General features: G+C 45.7%; 2 protein-coding genes across 8 annotated transcripts in view; one reads left to right on the top strand and one right to left on the bottom strand.

Moving 5' to 3' along the window:
- Positions 1–22,016, bottom strand: part of pdia5 (protein disulfide isomerase family A, member 5) — a 59,375-nt gene extending 37,359 nt beyond the window's left edge. Inside the window, exons 1-3 of one of the 2 annotated variants that reach the window (XM_082966860.1) lie at positions 21,816–22,016; positions 11,162–11,291; positions 8,120–8,207 (exon numbers count right to left, since the gene is read on the bottom strand). In XM_082966860.1, coding sequence (XP_082822986.1) covers positions 8,120–8,207; positions 11,162–11,285 — 212 coding nt within the window. In that variant the 5' untranslated portion in view covers positions 11,286–11,291; positions 21,816–22,016. 2 annotated transcript variants of the gene reach the window in all.
- Positions 21,037–24,953, top strand: part of LOC106582350 (semaphorin-5B) — a 318,841-nt gene continuing 314,924 nt past the window's right edge. For 4 of the 6 annotated variants that reach the window (XM_014165381.3, XM_014165380.3, XM_014165378.3 and 1 more), the window contains exon 1: positions 21,037–21,228. The gene's annotated coding sequence lies outside the window, so the exon portion shown is untranslated. The remainder of the gene's footprint in view (positions 21,229–24,953) is intronic. The other 2 variants (XM_014165379.3, XM_045704770.2) reach the window with 2 other exon arrangements.

Genomic DNA, 24,953 nt, shown 5'->3' with positions numbered 1-24,953 from the left:
GAGAGAGAGAGAGCGATGAGGGGACAGAGAGAGAGAGAGAGCGATGAGGGGACAGAGAGAGAGAGAGAGATGAGGGGACAGAGAGAGAGAGAGATGAGGGGACAGAGAGAGAGAGAGAGATGAGGGGACAGAGAGAGAGAGAGATGAGGGGACAGAGAGAGAGAGAGCGATGAGGGGACAGAGAGAGAGAGAGCGATGAGGGGACAGAGAGAGAGAGAGCGATGAGGGGACAGAGAGAGAGAGAGCGATGAGGGGACAGAGAGAGAGAGAGCGATGAGGGGACAGAGAGAGAGAGAGCGATGAGGGGACAGAGAGAGAGAGAGATGAGGGGACAGAGAGAGAGAGAGATGAGGGGACAGAGAGAGAGAGAGATGAGGGGACAGAGAGAGAGAGAGAGATGAGGGGACAGAGAGAGAGAGAGAGATGAGGGGACAGAGAGAGAGAGAGATGAGGGGACAGAGAGAGAGAGAGCGATGAGGGGACAGAGAGAGAGAGAGAGATGAGGGGACAGAGAGAGAGAGAGATGAGGGGACAGAGAGAGAGAGAGAGCGATGAGGGGACAGAGAGAGAGAGAGCGATGAGGGGACAGAGAGAGAGAGAGAGATGAGGGGACAGAGAGAGAGAGAGAGATGAGGGGACAGAGAGAGAGAGAGAGATGAGGGGACAGAGAGAGAGAGAGAAATGAGGGGACAGAGAGAGAGAGAGCGATGAGGGGACAGAGAGAGAGAGAGCGATGAGGGGACAGAGAGAGAGAGAGATGAGGGGACAGAGAGAGACAGAGAGAGAGATGAGGGGACAGAGAGAGACGAGAGAGATGAGGGGACAGAGAGAGAGAGAGATGAGGGGACAGAGAGAGAGAGCGATGAGGGGACAGAGAGAGAGAGAGATGAGGGGACAGAGAGAGAGAGAGATGAGGGGACAGAGAGAGAGAGAGAGAGAGATGAGGGGACAGAGAGAGAGAGAGAGCGATGAGGGGACAGAGAGAGCGATGAGGGGACAGAGAGAGAGATGAGGGGACAGAGAGAGAGATGAGGGGACAGAGAGAGAGATGAGGGGACAGAGAGAGAGAGAGATGAGGGGACAGAGAGAGAGAGAGAGGAGGGGACAGAGAGAGAGAGAGGAGGGGACAGAGAGAGAGAGAGAGATGAGGGGACAGAGAGAGAGAGAGAGATGAGGGGACAGAGAGAGAGAGAGAGATGAGGGGACAGAGAGAGAGAGAGATGAGGGGACAGAGAGAGAGAGAGATGAGGGGACAGAGAGAGAGATGAGGGGACAGAGAGAGAGATGAGGGGACAGAGAGAGAGATGAGGGGACAGAAAGAGAGATGAGGGGACAGAGAGAGAGATGAGGGGACAGAGAGAGAGATGAGGGGACAGAGAGAGAGATGAGGGGACAGAGAGAGAGAGAGAGATGAGGGGACAGAGAGAGAGAGAGAGATGAGGGGACAGAGAGAGAGAGAGAGATGAGGGGACAGAGAGAGAGAGAGATGAGGGGACAGAGAGAGAGAGAGAGATGAGGGGACAGAGAGAGAGAGAGAGATGAGGGGACAGAGAGAGAGAGAGAGAGATGAGGGGACAGAGAGAGAGAGAGAGATGAGGGGACAGAGAGAGAGAGAGAGAGATGAGGGGACAGAGAGAGAGAGAGAGAGATGAGGGGACAGAGAGAGAGAGAGGGGACAGAGAGAGCGATGAGGGGACAGAGAGAGAGAGAGCGATGAGGGGAGAGAGAGAGAGCGATGAGGGGACAGAGAGAGAGAGAGCGATGAGGGGACAGAGAGAGAGAGAGATGAGGGGACAGAGAGAGAGAGAGATGAGGGGACAGAGAGAGAGATGAGGGGACAGAGAGAGAGATGAGGGGACAGAGAGAGAGATGAGGGGACAGAGAGAGAGATGAGGGGACAGAGAGAGAGAGAGAGATGAGGGGACAGAGAGAGAGAGAGAGATGAGGGGACAGAGAGAGAGAGAGATGAGGGGAGAGAGAGAGAGATGAGGGGACAGAGAGAGAGAGAGATGAGGGGACAGAGAGAGAGAGAGAGAGAGATGAGGGGACAGAGAGAGAGAGAGAGAGAGATGAGGGGACAGAGAGAGAGAGAGAGAGAGATGAGGGGACAGAGAGAGAGAGAGAGAGAGATGAGGGGACAGAGAGAGAGAGAGAGAGGATGAGGGGACAGAGAGAGAGAGAGAGAGAGATGAGGGGACAGAGAGAGAGAGAGAGAGAGATGAGGGGACAGAGAGAGAGAGAGAGAGAGATGAGGGGACAGAGAGAGAGAGAGAGAGAGATGAGGGGACAGAGAGAGAGAGAGAGAGAGATGAGGGGACAGAGAGAGAGAGAGAGAGAGATGAGGGGACAGAGAGAGAGAGAGAGAGAGATGAGGGGACAGAGAGAGAGAGAGAGAGATGAGGGGACAGAGAGAGAGAGAGAGAGATGAGGGGACAGAGAGAGAGAGAGAGAGATGAGGGGACAGAGAGAGAGAGAGAGAGATGAGGGGACAGAGAGAGAGAGAGAGAGATGAGGGGACAGAGAGAGAGAGAGAGAGATGAGGGGACAGAGAGAGAGAGAGAGAGATGAGGGGACAGAGAGAGAGAGAGAGAGATGAGGGGACAGAGAGAGAGAGAGAGAGATGAGGGGACAGAGAGAGAGAGAGAGAGATGAGGGGACAGAGAGAGAGAGAGAGAGATGAGGGGACAGAGAGAGAGAGAGAGAGATGAGGGGACAGAGAGAGAGAGAGAGAGATGAGGGGACAGAGAGAGAGAGAGAGAGATGAGGGGACAGAGAGAGAGAGAGAGAGATGAGGGGACAGAGAGAGAGAGAGAGAGATGAGGGGACAGAGAGAGAGAGAGAGATGAGGGGACAGAGAGAGAGGATGAGGGGACAGAGAGAGAGAGAGAGATGAGGGGACAGAGAGAGAGAGAGAGATGAGGGGACAGAGAGAGAGAGAGATGAGGGGACAGAGAGAGAGAGAGATGAGGGGACAGAGAGAGAGAGAGAGATGAGGGGACAGAGAGAGAGAGCGATGAGGGGACAGAGAGAGAGAGCGATGAGGGGACAGAGAGCGATGGAGGGAGAGAGAGAGAGAGAGAGCGATGGAGGGGACAGAGAGCGATGGAGGGAGAGAGAGAGAGGAGAGAGCGATGGAGGGACAGAGAGCGATGGGGGACAGAGAGCGCGATGAGGGGACAGAGAGCGATGAGGGGACAGAGAGCGATGAGGGGACAGAGAGCGATGAGGGGACAGAGAGAGATGGAGGGGACAGAGAGAGATGGAGGGGACAGAGAGAGATGGAGGGACAGAGAGAGATGGAGGGACAGAGAGACATGGAGGGACATAGAGATGGAGGGACATAGAGATGGAGGGACATAGAGATGGAGGGACATAGAGATGGAGGGACATAGAGATGGAGGGACAGAGAGAGAGACATGGAGGGACAGAGAGAGAGACAGAGAGAGAGACATGGAGAGACAGAGAGAGAGACATGGAGAGACAGAGAGAGAGACATGGAGGGACAGAGAGAGAGACATGGAGGGACAGAGAGAGAGAGAGAGAGAGAGAGAGAGAGAGAGAGAGAGAGAGAGAGAGAGAGAGAGAGAGAGAGAGAGAGCGAGAGAGAGAGAGCGAAACAAATGTTAACGTTAAAAACATTAACAGAGGTTGAAAAGCCACTGTGGAATTAATATTGACTGCATCAAGTCTTGTTAATAAGAGACATGAATACTGTCACCGAACATGGAGAGACCCTGTCTGGGATTCAAAATCATTCTGTCACAACAAACACATATACAGAAACTAGTCTGTAGAGGGTTGATTAGACTGAGGTGTACAGTACAGACACACACTAGTCTGTAGAGGGTTGATTAGACTGAGGTGTACAGTACAGACACACACTAGTCTGTAGAGGGTTGATTAGACTGAGGTGTACAGTACAGACACACACTAGTCTGTAGAGGGTTGATTAGACTGAGGTGTACAGTACAGACACACACTAGTCTGTAGAGGGTTGATTAGACTGAGGTGTACAGTACAGACACACACTAGTCTGTAGAGGGTTGATTAGACTGAGGTGTACAGTACAGACACACACTAGTCTGTAGAGGGTTGATTAGACTGAGGTGTACAGTACAGACTCACACTAGTCTGTAGAGGGTTGATTAGACTGAGGTGTACAGTACAGACACACACTAGTCTGTAGAGGGTTGATTAGACTGAGGTGTACAGTACAGACACACACTAGTCTGTAGAGGGTTGATTAGACTGAGGTGTACAGTACAGACACACACTAGTCTGTAGAGGGTTGATTAGACTGAGGTGTACAGTACAGACACACACTAGTCTGTAGAGGGTTGATTAGACTGAGGTGTACAGTACAGACACACACTAGTCTGTAGAGGGTTGATTAGGCTGAGGTGTACAGTACAGACACACACTAGTCTGTAGAGGGTTGATTAGACTGAGGTGTACAGTACAGACACACACTAGTCTGTAGAGGGTTGATTAGACTGAGGTATATGTAAAGAACACAAATCCATATAATTACATTCAGCCTTATTTTACCAGGTAAGTTGACTGAGAACACATTCTCATTTACAGTAACGACCTGGGGAATAGTTACAGGGGAGACAAGGGTGGTGGGGTGAATTAGCGAATTGGAAGCTAGGGATGATTAGGTGGCCTTGATGGTATGAGGGCCAGATTGGGAATTTAGCCAGGACACGGGCTAAATTATTCTTACAATAATTGCCATGAGATCTTTAATGACCAAATAGAGTTTTTGACCAGACCAGCAGCATCTGGTCTCCCATCCAGCGACCGACCAGGACCAAACCTGCTTACTGTAGCTTCAAAGGCAAGTCAGCAGCAGGATGCAGGGTGGTATGCTTCTGGCCTATGAAGTTATCCACAGATGCAGGAGGGGCCTCTGTCATATTTCCCAGAATGCTCTGTTGCAGGTAGAGTTTTTAAATTGCTTGTTTCAATATCCGTGTTTTCTATGCTACACAAAGATAACAAACATCCATTTTTCTATACTAATCCAATCTGCATGTGGTTGGATTTATAGCAACTGATTAGTGAGACACACAGTTGTTCCAGCGGTGAAGGTAGTCTTTAAGTACTGGATTTTCCCCTACCAACTGAAGAGGTTCCATCTTTAGAGGAACACACACACACACACACACAGCTCCCCCACCAAACCTACATATTCACCACCCACACAAAGCACAGCTCTCTCGACGATAATAACTCCCCTTCTCTCCAGTGATAATGAGCATGGGAATGTATTACATAAGGACAGAGATAGACAGAGAGAGAGACAGAGGGAGAGGGAGAGAGGAGAGCTAAGCCCTATGCTAAAGGAAATTCAAAGAGATGGAATTAAATGACAGCTCTGAATGCACAGGCCCCGATCAGAAAAATATCCAGCACGCTGTCCTTTAAGATACAAAGAGAGGCCGTCATTAGTGCTATATACACTCCCCTACATATTTATTCAAATAGTGAGGCTATAACTTTTCATTTGGCTCTATACTTCTGCAATTGGGATTTGAGATCCATATGAGGTAACAGTACAGAACGTCACCGGAGTACTTTTAACTTCATCAAGAGAGTAACCAGAGACAGGGAGGTAAATCTATGAAGTTATCCACAGATGTGGGAAGGGCCTCTTATATTTCCCAGCATGCTCTGCTGCAGGTTGATCTTTTCCATTTGTTTTCACATGTAAATTGATTGGTTTTGATCTTATGCTACACTAGGATAAGAAACATACAGATTGGATTAGTATAGAAAAATGTATGCAGCTGGATTTATAGCAACCGTTAGTCAGGTAGTTGTTCCAGTTAACATGGTGTTGGTCTTCGTGTGCTGGATTTCCTTCCCTACTCTGTCAGGTAGTTGTTCCAGTTAACATGGTGTTGGTAGTCTTCATGTGCTGGATTTCCTTCCCTACTCTGTCAGGTAGTTGTTCCAGTTAACATAGTGTTGGTAGTCTTCATGTGCTGTATTTCCTTCCCTACTCTGTCAGGCATTCTAAATGCAAGTTGAGAGATGTAAAAGTTCTGGTCATCTTCCATTACGTTGTCTTCCAACAGAGATTGAATATCACATTGCAAACCACCATAATGTGACACATTAAGAAATATTCAAATAAAGCTTTACACCTTTATAACTCAAAGGAAGTAAAGTGAAGTGTACTCTGCTGTAGTTTGTTTTTTCAAAACCCAGAAGTGTAAAACGGCATGGGACTTGATTAAAAACGACACTGAAAAGAGTAATCCAGCAAACAGAGTTGGAAGAGGGAACACAGGGGGTGTTTGGAGGAAGTGAGAAGAGGGAGAGCGGTAGTAAGTCATTGAAAAGGTCTACGTGATGACAGAACTGTGATTCACCTAGAGAGGACAGGTCAAGTCAAACTTCTGTCCACAGACGAGGAGAGACGTGTGCTCCAGAGTCGTGTAGTTACCCAGCAGGCAACGCTGGTTGAAATGGCGTCATTACAACCGGTTTTCAACCAGCTTGCCTGCTGAGGCTTCAGGCTAGCATTCGGTCTGATGGTATACCAAACAGTCAGAGACCAATGAACTCAATAGCAAAAAGAATAAAACTGTTTCAAATCTCCTAGTTTTCTCAGCAGTCTGCAGTCTAGCATCCATGCCTGCCCAGTTCCTCTGACATCATCACTGTTGGACATCTCTCAGGTCCTGTCATCTGGTGAGTATGTGTCAACGTGGGCTCACATTCCTTTCTGTTGGCAGGGCCACTGTTCCTCCAACGACACCCGTGAGGATGTCTCTCTCCCTGTCCAGAAGGGCTTGGCTAAGCTTCGTTTTGGTGCTGGTCCATGGGAGAACTGGCGACGGTTTGGAAACCTCACAGCTAGAGAGAGTCTGGCTGAACAGTAACAGCAGCCATGAACCCTGTCGTATCAGGTCCTCTGTTGGGTCGCTGGCACAGGTATGTACTGTACAACCTTCAGGAACTTCTACACCTTTCAGTATTACTTGACTGAATTTGTTTTAAATGAGAGTGGAATAATGGTTGAAATGAGTGGGGAGAAACGGAGAGACGGATATGCAGAGAGCTGGGATTCTTATCCTAGGTGAAGGTGATAGAGTATGCACTACAGGTGGCAAAGTTAACCATAAGAACAGCCTCAGCCTCGCACCACACCCTTCAGAAATAAGGCATAAGCTGTAGAAAGAGAGGGTTGACAGATTTACTACGGTGAAAAGAAACAAAATCTCTCACAGCAAATCTTGTTTGGACGAAGGTCGATATAAAACTGCTGACCAGGCTACATTGTTTTGAGACAATTTTCCTTCCTTGTCCGTCATCCATCTTCCATCTTGGAAAGGCTAGCATTTTTTTGTTGAGGGATGCTTTGAGTGGTAGGTGTCAGAGGGATGATCTTGATTCCTTTGTAGCTTTCTGTTTGAAGACTTTTCTCCGGAGCACGAAGATGGCTCAAGGTTGAGGTTGACAGGTATAAAAAAAACAAGGGAGTAAAAATGGCAGAAAAAAAACTACAGTAGAAGTCAGATAAGGCAGGGGGAAAGGAAAACAATTCTTCTAGTGTGTCTTGGGAGTGTGATGGATACTCCCAGTAAGAACACTTCCAGAGAATGAGTTCCAAATGGTTCATCTACCCAGACCTGACAGGGAGACAGGAAACCGTGTGTTCCCACACAATGCCCATGACTCATTCATACTCATTCAGACAACACCTCACGACAGACAACTCCTTACTTCCGAACACAGACAGAACGAGCATGCACACAGTCACGCACATACACAAACTGAGTGTGTGACGAGACCATTCTCCTCCTCTCTCCAGCCCTCAGCAGGATGTGGAGAGTGCGAGACTCCCTATTTTAATGAGTGTCTCGTCTCCAATCTCCAGAGGGATATGCCACGCAGAGACACATCGATTAGAAGTGCAGTGGAGAGATGGATGTAAATAGATATGACAACGGCATGCGGACTGGCCTAGGGCTTCAATAGCTAACCTAAAATACTTTTTGGAAAATCCCTTGGATGTGACATATAACCTATAGTACATGACATGGTGACTGAAGTGATAATGCCATTCCATATTGTAATTAAATCAACCAATCAACTCTGTACTTACCCACAGTTGACCCAGGCGATGGTGCCCTGTCCTTTGATAACCTGGGCCACGTCAGACAGCAGCTTCAGCTTGGAGTCCCCGGAGGTAGCTGTTTACATACACAAGATACGAGGACAGGAGTAGGTTACAACACCTTTCATTACAATATGGGTTATATTACTCAGCTCACCAGCTTTCAATACTCAAGAACTCTAAAACCTGTAATTTGCTGAAGGTCAGAGGTGACAACACTCAAACCATGGGACTATAAACTCAAACAACAAATCACAGGAGGGTATACGCAAGCATCACCAAGTACCATCCATCACCTTGTAACATCACCTAGCCGAGCGTTCACTAGGCTACCTCCAACATGCTACGAGTATCAGAAACACAGCATAGGTCAAGGCCTACTGAGAAAAACATCACAGAATAAACTGTAATGTACTGTAACAATACCGTGCAACATTACACAATGTCCATTGAGATACAATGTGGACTCAAATCAGTAAAATGACTGATTGTTTAGTCCCTGCTCAACCAACATCACTTTTACAACCCCTTCAACACTTATTATGAGTCAAACACTTCCGGGTTCTATGGACACCTCATCTATATTTAGCTTTGCGGGCATTGCCATGATACTGAGGATTAGGGACCCATCGTGCGTCCCAAAGGTAGTGCACTATATAGGGAATAGGGTGCCATTTGGGACGTAGAGAATAGATTGCCATTTGGGACCCTCTACCCTTAGTAGAAAGAGGGAGTAGCCGACTGCAGGAAATAAAATGAGTGGTGGTGGGGGGGGGGGGACTAAACCGTCGGAGAATGCCAGAACGCAGCGCCGCAGAAACGCCAAGCAATCAATCACGGGGCGGCGTTTGATACGTGCAAGTATTAACCAATGACCTAACACCGTCTGAAATGGCCCATGAATTATAAAACAAATACATGTGGAGAATCGTATGTACACTCTGGGGGGGGGCTTGGGGCCTGTGCACCGAGAGGGAGATTATGCTGACAGAGCATCACACGACACACAGCAGGGCTTGACATGAACTGTTTTAGCCACAGTAGGACTGTTTTTTTACTTGTCAGAAAGCTCAAGTCGCTTGTCCAAAAATAAAAACTGGTCTGGAACACCATGGGCCAAAAAGGTGACTGAAATGTGTGTTGTATAACGCAAGGAAGCACTTCACAAAATAAACATCATTATCCCCACTGGTAGTGACAATGGGAGGCTGCTGGGCTCAGTGACAATGGGAGGCTGCTGGGCTCAGTGACAATGGGAGGCTGCTGGGCTCAGTGACAATGGGAGGCTGCTGGGCTCAGTGACAATGGGAGGCTGCTGGGCTCAGTGACAATGGGAGGCTGCTGGGCTCAGTGACAATGGGAGGCTGCTGGGCTCAGTGACAATGGGAGGCTGCTGGGCTCGTGCTGGGGGCTGCGGTCGATCCCATGTATTATATCTCCTGAGTAAAAGCCTGCATCCCAGTAGATCTCCTGGACTCTCCAGGAGGGTTGGCCACCTTGCAACATTACAAATACAACCAAGCACTTTTTATGCTTCTAGAAATTAATTCCCTCATTCAATGAACCAGGGATCAACTGGCTAAGGTGGGCGAGGTAGATAAGTCTATTTGGAAGGTTAAAATATTCAGTGTTCAGGGGAGATCTTGACAGCATAGGAGTTACTAGTTAATGAGGCTATTCTAAGAATATTTTTGGACTTTGTCAGAATGACATGGCCAGTATTGAATAGAGGAGAATCCTAGCCAATTTTCAGCACTAGAGTCGGTTTTACCACCGAAGCATGCAGCATTGGTTTCATCAGATGCGCACCCATATCAACTGTGTGTTGGCCATTTGCGGTTATATACTAGTGCCGGTGGAAAGTTATCGGACTTGACAATGACATTAATGCATGCTAATAGATAAATAGTTAACTAACTAAATAGCCATTTCAAAACAGTTTGTTATATTATCTAATTAGTCTGTATATCATTATTTTACCTGCTGCCCACACACAGGTAATGCACAGACCATGACGGTTTCAGGATTGTCATTGCTGACAAAAAAATTGCTGTAACTGGCCGAATAACTCACCAGCAAACACACACCGGCAAACACACACCGGCAAACACACACCGGCAAACACACACCGGCAAACACACACCGGCAAACACACACGGCACAGAATCTTATATGAGAGTGAACTGAGCACTTTCCGCTGGCATGAAATATGCTAATTAAAATGGAATTAAATGCAAGAGAGGCTGATTTCCCTAATGGCTATAGGTGAATGCAGTTTTACGCTTTATTTGACCGCATTTAGCTTGGGTGTCTTTTTCTGTTCAAGTACATTGTTCTATGCTAAAAAATCCAGGGAAGTTGTCAAAAGCCTGCAGGTCAATCACAGTCCTTCCAGAATGTTGTTAATTTCCCACTACAAATGATGGATCACAGATAATAACAGACCAATATTCAAGATTGTTTACACCAAAGAAAGGCAGATCTAACTTCACATATCATTTTTACTACAAAGGGCCTAAAGTATACCCACTGACCCACCTGACTTAGTGTAGAGCACCAGGACATTGGCTCTGACCCACCTGACTTAGTGTAGAGCACCAGGACATTGGCTCTAACCCACCTGACTTAGTGTAGAGCACCAGGACATTGGCTCTAACCCACCTGACTTAGTGTAGAGCACCAGGACATTGGCTCTAACCCACCTGACTTAGTGTAGAGCACCAGGACATTGGCTCTAACCCACCTGACTTAGTGTAGAGCACCAGGACATTGGCTCTAACCCACCTGACTTAGTGTAGAGCACCAGGACATTGGCTCTAACCCACCTGACTTAGTGTAGAGCACCAGGACATTGGCTCTAACCCACCTGACTTAGTGTAGAGCACCAGGACATTGGCTCTAACCCACCTGACTTAGTGTAGAGCACCAGGACATTGGCTCTAACCCACCTGACTTAGTGTAGAGCACCAGGACATTGGCTCTAACCCACCTGACTTAGTGTAGAGCACCAGGACATTGGCTCTAACCCACCTGACTTAGTGTAGAGAACCAGGACATTGGTTCGGGTCCGGAGAAGCTTCTTGAAGTCCTTGTGTTCGCTGACCTTCTCTATGAGAGGAGAGACCTTTACAGCCGCCTGCAGCACCGACACCATGCACACCTGAAGACATATTGATGGATAGATACTGTATTTATTCAGAGTGACCAACTCACACATCAGATGCTTCAGTGCAGAAGACAGGTCATTTTTGTGATATTATGAGATTGCCAGACACCTGATGTTCAAAACAAAACCTTATGTAGGTGGTCAGCATCAAAGTCGAAACAAAGACAGATTCTCATCTCATTGTGTGCGACTGTGGAAAGATACCGATTGCATATCCTTCGAGTCCTCGCTCCTTGTTTCCTTCTCAAAACCCATTGGATGAGAAAGCCAGAGGTCCCTCCCCTCTGACCTTCTCCTCCAATGGGTTTTGAGAAGGAGACAACGCAAGGAGTATGCTATTGAAATCTTCCGAGACATTCAAACAAGCTCCTTCCTATCACTCAACAAATAATGTCCCAGTCGCCCAATCCGCGATGGAGTACAAAATGAGCTACCGATGTCCTCATTCATGAAATCAAGTGATGAGCGATATACTGTAACGTGATATCAAAACAAGCACCTGTCGGGCACAGATTTTTAATTTCCCATGCTGGATACCTCGTATGGGCGTGACGGGAATTCAACAGATTCTCGTCAGTACATTTCAATTAAAACGTAGAATGAAGAAGTGAAGCGTCATCTTGTTTTCTTCTTCTGTCTGGATGACTGATGAACTCCAGGGGGCATCCATCTCATTTCCTCCTCCTGTCTCTAGGTGTTGGATGTGGGAGGCTGGTGGCCGTGGTGCGGACGGGCAGTGTTGAGGAGATGACAAGGTGACGTCCCCTCGGTCGGAGACTCTAAAGACGGGTGTGTGGAGATGACAGTAAGGGGTAATTATAAAATGGGCTTTCGGGGCCGGCCGAGTGACACCGCTACTCTTCTCCACACCACCTCTCCTCTTGTCCGACAACATCTCTCCTCCTCTGCCATCTACCCGTGCCTCTCCACCTCTCCCCACTCCCCCTGTGCCTCTCCCCCCGTGCCTCTCCCCCCGTGCCTCTCCACCTCTCCCCACTCCCTCCGTGCCTCTCCCCACTCCCCTTATCCGACACCCCTCCCCTACTACTCCTCTGCTTGGCTAGGCCATCTGAGAAAGGGAGAGTGGAGAGAGGAGGCACTGAAGCAACCACTGTGCAGAATGAAAGGGGAGCTTTAAAGTACAACTTACTTAAGTGGGATATAATCTGTATCCACAGTACTGTAGCCTACCTCACAAAAGAGTGACTGATAGCTGTGCTAAATTGGATTTGAAAATGCATCCATTTGTGAGACAACGTGGGAGTATGAACTAACTGTATACAAAAGAGTAGTTAAGGCAACAGACAAAAGTAGTATTGAAGTTTGTGCGGGACGGAGTCAGTCCTCAGCTATGAGCGCTTGACGGAGTCAGTCCTCAGCTATGAGCGCGGGACGGAGTCAGTCCTCAGCTATGAGCGCGGGACGGAGTCAGTCCTCAGCTATGAGCGCGGGACGGAGTCAGTCCTCAGCTATGAGCGCGGGACGGAGTCAGTCCTCAGCTATGAGCGCGGGACGGAGTCAGTCCTCAGCTATGAGCGCGGGACGGAGTCAGTCCTCAGCTATGAGCGCGGGACGGAGTCAGTCCTCAGCTATGAGCGCGAGACGGAGTCAGTCCTCAGCTATGAGCGCGAGACGGAGTCAGTCCTCAGCTATGAGCGCGAGACGGAGTCAGTCCTCAGCTATGAGCGCGAGACGGAGTCAGTCCTCAGCTATGAGCGCGAGACGGAGTCAGTCCTCAGCTATGAGCGCGAGACGGAGTCAGTCCTCAGCTATGAGCGCGAGACGGAGTCAGTCCTCAGCTATGAGCGCGAGACGGAGTCAGTCCTCAGCTATGAGCGCGAGACGGAGTCAGTCCTCAGCTATGAGCGCGAGACGGAGTCAGTCCTCAGCTATGAGCGCGAGACGGAGTCAGTCCTCAGCTATGAGCGCGAGACGGAGTCAGTCCTCAGCTATGAGCGCGAGACGGAGTCAGTCCTCAGCTATGAGCGCGAGACGGAGTCAGTCCTCAGCTATTTGAGAGCATCTGGAGGCAGCTCTTGTACTGAGGCAGGCCTATTTCACAGCTACGTGAATATTGGACCCTTTACAAATGTAAGAAAGGCTGGTGATGATTTCTGCCCCCAACGATCACATTTCTCCAGGCTCATTTACGGCCTAACAGAGTGGGTATGCATCATGCATACTGTTGAGAAGATCAACAGAAGGAATGATAAACAGAGCACAATCATATTCACAGGATGCGGATAGTTAGTATTATGGTGAAATGAAAGCAGTACTATAGAGAGGACGTGAGCATGGGAGAGGACGTGAGCATGGGAGAGGACGTGAGCATGGGAGAGGGACACGGACATCAGGATGGATGGAGCAACACACACACAGAATGAGGAGAGGATTTGCAAACCTTTTCTGGACCACTGACATTGTCGTGCTCGCCGCTCACGCATCACGTCGCCTGACATTTGACAGGCAGCCAATACTGCAACAAGTCCTATCAATGGCTGGGCTGCTGCCTGGCAATCGGTGCATTGGTTGGTTCCCCTACACTACCTATTACTAAAGCTTCCACTCGTTTGGCTTAGGCCATGACATGAGGGCACTGCTGTGAGTCAATGTGAGCAGCATCCTAATGACAGGACTGTCTGCCTTCACTATACACCGCACTCAGTCATGCACACACACACACACACACACACACACACCCCTAGGAGGACAGGTTTAGACTAGAGACCACACTCCTAATTGCTGGAGACAGACAGGAGAGACAGAGACAGGGGAATACAATGCATGCTAGGCAGCTAATCATCCACAGCTGGACATGTAGCTAGCTCTAGGGCCTCTTCATAGCCTCAGGGATGTCTGAGTGAGCAGTGGACGTAACGAGGGTGAAAAACAGGCCCCTTGGATGTTAGGCTCTTGTTTCATGATGTGGCTGTAACTGTAACACATTGTATTATGTCTTTGTTTAAGCTATTTCTAATAGCTTAAGCATCGATTCCTCAAACCTCAACGATGGCCAGATCTCTCATGGGACAGAGTTTGAGGCTGAAGAGGTGGTGATTTGTTTCTGAAGATAGTTCTACTCCCTAACCAACTCAAACTAACCAACTCAAACTAACCCTCTTGCTACACCAATATGAGTCACCAATTCATGTCTTCTTGTTTACACACTTTTAGGGATTATAGGACTTTTAACTTAAAATATTAAACATCACACTGTTAATATTTTAACTGTAAATGTTTAGATATTTTCAATGTAATGTATCAGCATTTGTTATGCATCCAGGTACAGGGGCAATAAGGTCACCAATACAGAACAGGATATTTTAGTCAGGCAAAGATAATGGGTCTGACTTAGCCCATGAATTCCTCTATGTCCCAGTCCACAATTAGAAGTCTATTGCAAATCCTTTGATTATTGATCAAATTCACTTCATATGCCATATCACAGCTAGGTGACATTTCCAATAAGACAGGCATGCAGCTCTTTCTGTAGTGCACCCTGCAACTGCATCATAAATGGCATCGTATGTATAGTGCTCTACTTTGACCAGGGCAGGGCCCATAGGACTCTGGTCTAAAGTAGTGCACTATATATAGAGGATATCGTACCACACTGGCCGTCCTACAATCTAAGCTAGATGTCCTCAATCTCACAGAAATGATCAAGGAAGCTACCAGGTACAACCCCAAATCCGTAAACATGGGCACCATCATAGATATCATCCTGACCAACTTGCCCTCTAAATACACCTCTGCTGTCTTCAACCAGGATCTCAGCGATCACTGCCTCATTGCCTGCGTTCGTTATGGGTCCGCGGTCAAACGACCACCCCTCATCTCTGTCAAACGCTCCCTAAAACACTTCAGCGAGCAGGCCTTCCTAATCGACCTGGCCCGGGTATCCTGGAAGGATATTGTCCTCATTCCATCAGTAGAGGATGCCTGGTTGTTCTTTAAAAGTGCTTTCCTCTACCATCTTAAATAATTTACATTTTTACATTTTAGTCATTTAGCAGACGCTCTTATCCAGAGCGACTTACAGTAGTGAATGCATACATTTCATTTCATAATTTTTTTTCTGTGCTGGCCCCCCGTGGGAATCGAACCCACAACCCTGGTGTTGCAAACACCATGCTCTACCAACTGAGCTACAGGGAAATAATCATGCCCCATTCAAAAAACGTACAACTAAGAACAGATATAGCCATTGGTTCACTCCAGACTTGACTGCCCTTGACCAGCACCCTGTGGTGTACTGCATTAGCTGCGAATAGTCCACGCGATATGCAACTTTTCAGGGAAGTCAGGAACCAAAATAGACAGACAGTTTGAAAAAGCTAGCCTTTGCTTTCCTAACAGAAATTTGCATCCTGCAGCATTAATTCCAAAAAGTTTTGTGACACTAAATTCATGGAGAATAAGAGCACCTCCTCCCAGCTGCCCACTGCACTGAGACTAGGAAACACTGTCACCACCAATAAATCTACAATAATCGAGAATTTCAATAAGCATTTTGCTACGACTGGCCATGCTTTCCACCCGGCTACCCCTACCCCGGTCAACAGCCCTTCACCCCCCCCCCCCCCTCGCTTCTCCTTCATCCAAACCCAGAGAGCTGATGTTCTGAAAGACCTGCAAAATCTGGATCCCTACAAATCAGCTGGGCTAGACAATCTGGACCCTCTCTTCCTAAAATTATACGCCGCCATTGTTGCAACCCCTACTACTAGTCTGTTCAACCTCTCTTTCGTATCGTCTGAGATTCCTAAAGATTGGAAAGCGGCCGCGGTCATCCCCCTCTTCAAAAGGGGAGACACTCTAGATCCAAACTGTTACAGACCTATATCCATCCTGCCCTGCCTTTCTAAAGTCTTTGAAAGCCAAGTGAACAAACAGATCACCGACCATTTCGAATCCCACCGTACCTTCTCCGCTATGCAATCTGGTCTTCCGAGCTGGTCATGGGTGCACCTCAGCCATGCTCAAGGTCCTAAACGATATCATAACTGCCATTGATAAGAGACATTACTGTGCAGCCGTATTCATCGACCTGGCCAAGGTTTTGAGACTCTGTCAATCACCACATTCTTTTTGGCAGACTCGACAGCCTTGGTTTCTCTAATGACTGCCTCGCCTGGTTCACTAACTACTTCTCTGATAGAGTTCAGTGTGTCAAATCGGAGGGCTTGTTGTCCGGACCTCTGGCAGTCTCTTTGGGGGTGCCACAGGGTCCAATTCTTGGGCCGACTCTTTTCTTTGTATATATCAATGATGTCGCTCTTGCTGCGGGTGATTCTCTGATCCACCTCTACGCAGACGACACCATTCTGTATACTTCTGGCCCTTCTTTGGACATTGTGTTAACAAACCTCCAGACGAGCTTCAAAGCCATACAACACTCCTTCCGTGGCTTCCAACTGCTCTTAATTGCTAGTAAAACTAAATGCATGCTCTTCAACCGATCGCTGCCAGCACTGCCCGCCCGACTAGCAACACTACTTTGGACGGTTCTGACTTAGAATATGTTGACAACTACAAATACCTGGGTGTCTGGTTAGACTGTAAACTCTCCTTCCAGACTCATATTAAACATCTCCAATCCAAATTAAATCTAGAATCGGCTTCCTATTTCACAACAAAGCATCCTTCACTCATGCTGCCAATCATACCCTCAAAACTGACTATCCTACCGATCTTTGACTTCGGCGATGTCATTTACAAAATAGCCTCCAACACTCTACTCAGCAAATTGGATGCAGTCTATCACAGTGCAATCCGTTTTGTCACCAAAGCCCCATATACTACCCACCACTGCCCCCTGTATACTCTCGTTGGCTGGCCCTCGCTTCATATTTGTCGTCAAACCCACTGGTACCAGGTCATCTATAAGTCTTTGCTAGGTAAAGCTCCGCCTTATCTCAGCTCACTGGTCACCATAGCAACACCCACCCGTAGCACTCGCTCCAGCAGGTATATCTCACTGGTCATCCCCAAAGCCAACACCTCCTTTGGCTGCCTTTCCTTCCAGTTCTCTGCTGCCAATGACTGGAACGAATTGCAACAACAACAAAAAAAAATCACTGAAGTTGGAGACTTCCATCTCCCTCACTAACTTTAAGTGTCAGCTGTCAGAGCAGCTTACCGATCGCTGCAGCTGTACACAGCCCATCCAACCAACTACCTACCTCATCCCCATATTTGTTTTTCTGCCCTTTTGCACACCAGTATTTCTATCTGCACAGCCCCATCTGCACATATCACTCCAGTGTAAATTGCTAAATTGTAATTACTTCGCCACTACTGGCCTATTTATTGCCTTACCTCCTTTCTTCATTTGCACACACTGTACACAGGTTTTCTATTGTGTTATTGACTGTACGTTTGTTTATCTCATGTGTAACTCTGTGTTGGTTTTGTCACACTGACTTGCTTTATCTTGGCCAGGTCGCAGTTGTAAATGAGAACTTGTTCTCAACTGGCCACCTGGTTAAATAAAGTTGAAATAAAATAAATAAAATAAAATTTGGGACAGAGCCCGAGCATTTGAATATATTAAGAAAGTCCATTATCACACTTTGCACCGACCTTCATCCCCCAAAAAGTGTCACGTTATATCAGTGTAACAAATGCCACATTTACTAAGCAGCCAGCAGAGAGAAACCCAGGCTGGCGGCTCACTCTCCCAGAGCTCGCTTTCCCTCCATCTGGGGTGACAAATCTGCTTAATAAAAGTCGTCCCGTTTTAGGGGCCAAACTGAATCAGCGCAAATCAGACCGGTGTTCTGTTTGTCAAACTCTCTCCTTCATTTTGCTCTTGATTAATGAGACGAACAGCAGCAATGGAGATCGTGTGTGTGGTGGCCCTTTTCAATGATCAACCACTGGTCTTAGGAGATGGATTATGAACACCTCTCTCAAATGACACCCTATTCCCTATGGGTCCTGGTCAAAAGTAGTGCACTATATAGGAAATGGGGTGCAATTTGGGATGCAGACAATGAGTTCCGTCCTCTTTAATTGATAGAGATGGAGCCATTACATTTACATTTTAGTCATTTAGCAGACACTCTTATCCAGAGCGACTTACAGTAGTGAATGGATACATTTCATACTTTTTTTTTTCTCCGTACTGGTCCCCCGTGGGAAACGAACCCACAACCCTGGTGTTGCAAACACCATGCTCTACCAACTGAGCTACACGGGACTACATGATGTATGAATAACTCTAGGGTGGTTAGTGTTAGTTGCGGCGGCTCACCACACTGAGGCAACCGACCAACCTACCATGACGGGGAGGTGAAGAGGAACCTCAATCCAGATCGAAGAGGTTTAAAAAAATTGCTTTGACACGCAGCTAGGCAAGAAATACAGTGGGGCAGTCTTCAGCACACACAGAGACAGAGCAATCAGTCTCCCTTAATCTCCACACACACCCACTATGATGTCATTTCCCCTGCCTGAAATCGCACAACAGTAGGCTACAGTAGCACCCACCTTTGTTTGACATGGTAGCCACTAAACCATACAACAGGACGCTGAACAGGAAAGTTCCCAGGGCATAAGACTGGAGACTGGAATGAAGTGGAAATCCAGTCATGATGTGGCCAGTCTATCAAGGACTGAGCGAGGAGTTGGTTAAAATGTAGGCTAATGCAATGTAAAATTTTTGTAGCAACAAACTAAGTTACATTTGTAGCAAACTTTACATCCAACAAGCATTGAATGTATCATTCACTCAATGAAAGTAAAGTATAACAATATATCATCATAAAATCTTTTCAAATGACTGACCAACATACCCATGAGAGTCATAATAAACCAAACTGTGTTGAATCACATAGCTAGCTGTAAGTGAATCTAAAGGACATTTTGATCATAACTGTAAACCACGTCAACCATAGAAAAAAGTAGCAACATGGTGGTGGTGGTTAAACGGTCATTGCTATCCGGGCTCCTTGGGACGTCCCTAACCCCATTGAAGTTGATATTTCTAATGGTTAGGGTTATGATTAGGGTATATATGTCCCAAGAAATCCGGATAGCACTGAGCTAGGCATGCAGATGAATAGAAACCTGAATAGAAACTTCAGCAATGTAACAGATTGATTGGCTTATATTGTAGATTATGCGGAATAACCGTTCATTATTTTCAAGTCTCTGTCCAACCAGGTTAATTTTGCGTTCTCAAAGGATTTCAATATACATTCTCGGGAGGGACACTAGATGCCTTGGGCTGGTAGTCTATTCACGAGGACGTTTTGATCAAATAATATGAAATGTAGGCGAATGTCGGTAATTACAGCGAGATGCAAGATATACTATATTCACTTGTTTTTTAGGCTTAGGCTATTTTTGAGTCTCAAGTTCAGCCTCTGATTTAAAATTGCTAAGGCCGTGCTGTCAACTTTGGCTGCTTCACGAAGACGCGGAAAAGACACGCAGGCGTTTGCAGGTTTAATAAAAAATAAAATAAAAATACATGTAATTAAAACATTAGGCTCATCGGTGTCTCTGTATATAATTCACAAACAACTTACCAAGAAGACGAATGTGTACATTTTCAGCTCTCTCATCCGACTCCCGTAGCGGTTCCAAGAAGCCATGATGCCGTTGCCACGTCTGGATACGCACGCGCAATCGGCTTTCCACGGATTCTTGAGCAGCCCGCAAAGCTGCTTAGGAAATGTAGTTTTGGAGGATATAGTTGGCATTGCAGGCATTGATTGCAGGCAGGTTGACGTTAACCCTTACCTTAACCATTCTGGAGTTAATGCCTAACCTTTAGATGTCTAAGTTAATGCCTAAACATAACTTTAACCTTAAATATTCTGAGTTAATGTCTAAATTAAATTAAGCACCAGCTGTCAGAGCAGCTGACAGATCACTGCACCTGAACATAGCTCATCTGTAAATAGCCCATCCAATCTACCTCATCCCCATACTGTATTTATTTATTTATTTATCTTGCTCCTTTGCACCCCAGTATCTCAACTTGCACATTCATCTTCTGCACATCTACCATTCCAGTGTTTAATTGCTATATTGCAATTAATTTGCCACCATGGCCTATTTATTGCCTTATCTCTCTTATCCTACCTCATTTGAACATGATGTATATAGATTTTTCTACTGTATTATTGATTGTATGATTGTTTATTCCATGTGTAACTCTGTGTTGTATGCGTCGAACTGCTTTGCTTTATCTTGGCCAGGTCGTAGTTGCAAATGAGAACTTGTTCTCAACTAGCCTACCTGGTTAAATAAAGGTAACCATAGACACTTCAGAATTAGACTTTTGAGAAACATGGATGAACGTCTAATTCTGACATGAGACTGTGAGAGCTAGTTGCAGCATGCACCTCTCATCACATTGTAGTACAGTGTCTATTTAAATGCAATGTTGCTAGGGCCTATGTTATTTATTTGCAAATACATAGGAACATCACCCAATCAAAGATCCACATCTGGAAAGCCAGTTTGATAAGGAGGTGTCATGAACTGCTCTCAACCTGTGCCAGTGGCGGGAATGGCCAGTCACACCACTCTGAACTAGTCAAACTTAAAATCAGAAATTAACTTCTACATCACATCACCAGATAATAATGAAATAAGTCATGTCAATGAAGTTTATTATAAGGCTATAGAACAGTGGGGCAATACCTCACAAGCCCTTACTCAATACTCCAAGTACTTTACGCGCTTGTTTAAAAAAAATGCAAATTCTCTCTTGTACACCCCTCTCAGTTGGAGTTGCGATGGTCCTTGTACTAGCATCCAATTCACAGAGAGAACGCAGTAACCAGCGCAGGTCGTTCTGTGAGCGACACACATCGAAGAGAGGAGATACACTTCCAATGAGGTAGCCTGACGAATCAAGTTGAGCCCTCGAGTTTTGCGTGACATTTCGAACAAGTTGGAAAAAACATCAAAGGTAAGAATACAATTTAATTGATCTATTGGACGGTTCAATTGCATCCCTTGGTTGTATTTAAATATTTGCAGATAGCTCTACTGAATCGACTACAATTTACAATAGTAATTATATTTATATGTAACTTTTAAAAGGAAATATAGAAATCACTTTCTAATCTTTAGCCTTTTATTCTGGAGTGAGTATCCTGTCCAAAAATGGTAATAGTTATAGATAAGGCATAAAACACATATTTGGTCAATTTATAAGGGATAGAATAGCCTATATTGAGCACCGTTTTCCCATTTCCCATTTTACATCTAAACCATTTAGCATAAGATTCATTTGAAGTTTCAGTTCACAAATGTTATTACTTAGATATATGAGTATTTCTGGGTGGCTCTTATTTTGTCCATTTTACCATACCTTGAATAGAGGGCTCTGTTGGCGTCGTAGTTTGTTCCATAATATCGCATATTTATTCAGAGCAGTTAGCGGTTCTTTTATACCGCTTCAGCTTTACTTTCTAATCACGTTCCAGCCGAGGATCAGAGGCATTTCTGGGGCTGCAGGAACCTACCGCCACATTTCCACTGTTACAAACTTACTTGTGTTGTGCTGTCCGTAATCAGGACCCGTGGAGTGAGGTTAGTTAGACAGATGTAGTTCCCACATAGTAGGCTACTGTCCAGATCAGCTTTTTATTTGTCTTTTTCTTTATATTCTCTTTTGTCCTGCGATTAGACATGTCTGTTTCTTAAACAACTTAGAATAGTGGTGTCATAAAATAACATTGAAATGACTCATGCCGCTTGGAGAATAGACCTTGCACTGGTTGTCCCATTTTCTTTCGTCTTGCGCAACGGTTATTGTAGGTGCCAGGTTGAATGTGGATGATAATATTCAATATTTATTTCTACTGTCATCCCGCTGACACCAGGTTGAATATCAGTTTTACAGCTTACAGATTTTGCTGTAAAGCTGAGATAATAGTAGTCGTTTTCTCATAGAGAACATTAAATAAAAAGCGACCGCGAATTAGCATCCCCTTATTCCCTTATTGCTACATGATGTGAAGTTGATTCATTATTAGGATGTCGAAATTATGAACAATAAACGAATACAATCAAAGGCCGAGTTATGAATAGCATTGATTCTGGTGGTAGGTGAAGTCTCTCTCCCCTTTACGCATCTCAGACACTTCTATTCTGTAAACCATGTTCACCCTGCGGCCACATTGCGTAGAATAACATATAATTACTTCAGTTATTACAACACAACTCAACAGAGAAACGGTAAATAATCAAGACTAAGCTGAAACACCAACATATTCCATTATCAAGTTCAGGGCTCATTTCAAAATTGAATTGTACATTTTCAGAGAGCGATAGAGGGCAGTGTTCAGCGACGCTGCACAGCTGTAGAACCTACAGGCAGGTGAGAGAGAAAGAGAGAGAATACTAAAATACTTTACCAACTGCATTAGCCTGTCATATTTTCTTATGCTATTATATTTATATAATATATATATCACTTATTCCTTGGGCCTGAAATACTGTCGCGAAAAAAAGTTGTTTTGTTGGGCTATAGAGTGAGAACAATGAGAGGCTATCTGACAGCACCGAAATCCGAGGTTTATCGTTTACTCCCCGCCGGTTTGTCTATGCAACCTCTGCCAACACATCTGTTTCTCTAAATGGATTGCAGCTGCACTGTTGAATGTTGTTCAAGATATCTGCATGTCAAATATATTTCAGCCCGTGAGCAGTTAGTTTATCAGTAGTCGGTCGGTACTCAGAAGTCTGACATAAAATTACATTGATTGTAATTAGATATACTTGTTCAGTAGGCCCATAGCAACCAATTAGTTGCTATATGACTCCAAGCTCATGATGACTGTTTAAATTGGGTTTGTTTTCCCACAATTGTAGCATGGTGTTTACGCACATCCGTGTCTGCAGTCCACTGGTACCGGGCTTGGAATGCGCATGGTTGTATGGCGTTTATTATTACGGTATTATTATTGACTTATTACTTTCGTGTTTATATTATACCCTTGGATACTCACTTTCCCTGTCATTTTTTCATTATAGTCTACCTCAAGCACATGAATGTTGAGAATTTGTTTCTATCTTACACAGTCCTCTCGTCAACTTTTGTATAGACCGTGTGTCAGTAACATTACAAAGGGATTTTCCAGCCATTCACAATAGCATTGGGAAACAATCACTGCATCGGGGAACTAATGGGAAGCATACTGCTCTGCTGACAGCTTCTTTGTCAGTCCCACAGTGTTGCACGTGACATAACACTGCCTACTCTATGATTGCTCACATTGCTTTTTTTCTGATATGATTCTATCTAATCCTTGTTATTCAAACCTGGATATGTTCACTGTGTCTTCCACCTGACACTCCTGTAATGAGACCAGGGTGATGTTTCCAGTCTCCAGTTGGCCCTGAGAAAACAAATATTCTAATTTGATGTGCACACCAAATGGCACGCTGTTGCACTTATAGTGCATTATATTTGACCAAATCTGGTCAAAAGTAGTGCACTATGAAGGGAATAGGTTGCCATTTGGGATGGAAGCTTGTTGGGATGGAAACTTGTTCAGCGTCTTTATAACACCATGCCCTGAACAAATGTGCTGCCTACTCAATTAATATTCATACAAACCCCTACACAGACGGACATTAATTCAAGTGCTGTCTTAGGTTCCTGAGTCCGTCCTTTCAAATATAAAAAAGGTTTTCATCTTTGATGAACTTATGAGTGCCCTTGACAGTTCTTGGTTGGTGGGGGTACTGAACAAAGATTCTCTTTGAGACTAATACACACCAAAGCTTTGTGGACAGATGACTATAGTGGTGGTCTGTGTAACCATGGCGTCCACATATCTATCATTATATAGGGGGGAAGGGCGAAGTCAAAAGGCATCTGATATCAGCATAAATGATTTATGTTCATTAATAAGTCTGATGGGTGTAATAATGAGTCGATGGCCCTGATCAAAGTTTTAAGAGTGCATATTTATTAAGGCCTTGATATATGGATTATTTCTGACGTCGGTGGTCAGCGCATCAAATGAGAGGGAACAACTGTGATAAAAGTTTACTGCAGACAGATCGAGGAACTTGATCTGACCAACCGGCCGTCTGTAGATATTAGGCCTACCAGGATAGGAAAAAAGGACACCGTGGATGCGTCCGAAATGGCACCCTATTCCCTATTTAGTTCATTACTTTTGACCAGAGCCTATGCGTCTAAAATAGCACCCTATTCCCTATATAGTGCGCTACTTTTGACCAGAGCCCTATATCAGACAGTCCATGCTCAATATAATCCTGACCTCTGGATGGTGGAGAAGAGAGAGTGCGTATGTCAGAGCCAGAGGAGATAACAGAGACTATACAGTGCAGTTTCTGGTCTGGTGTTCTGTACTTGAAGAGAGGTACGGTGCACGCAGGGGTGCTTTAAAAGCGTTCAGAGACTTCCTCTGTTACTCCTATCACCTTTAGCACCGTTTCATATGCATGCAACCACTTTATCTACAGCTGCCAGCTAATGTTGATGTGAGAATGTGATACAAAAAAAATGTTGGGCCCACAATTTAATGACATTGATTGAACTACATTCATAGGGTCTCCACATAATAATGTTATGCCAGTGTTATTTTTCTCAAATCATTACTGAATAGTCAAACATTGGCATTCTAGAGGCCTCCTGCTGCTATACAGACAGAT

The sequence above is a fragment of the Salmo salar genome, chromosome 21 (genome assembly GCF_965601325.2).
Source record: "Salmo salar chromosome 21, fSalSal1, whole genome shotgun sequence".
NCBI classification, from domain to species: domain Eukaryota; kingdom Metazoa; phylum Chordata; class Actinopteri; order Salmoniformes; family Salmonidae; genus Salmo; species Salmo salar.
Note: the sequence above shows the minus strand (reverse complement) of the source record. Positions and strands in the feature narration are given on the sequence as shown.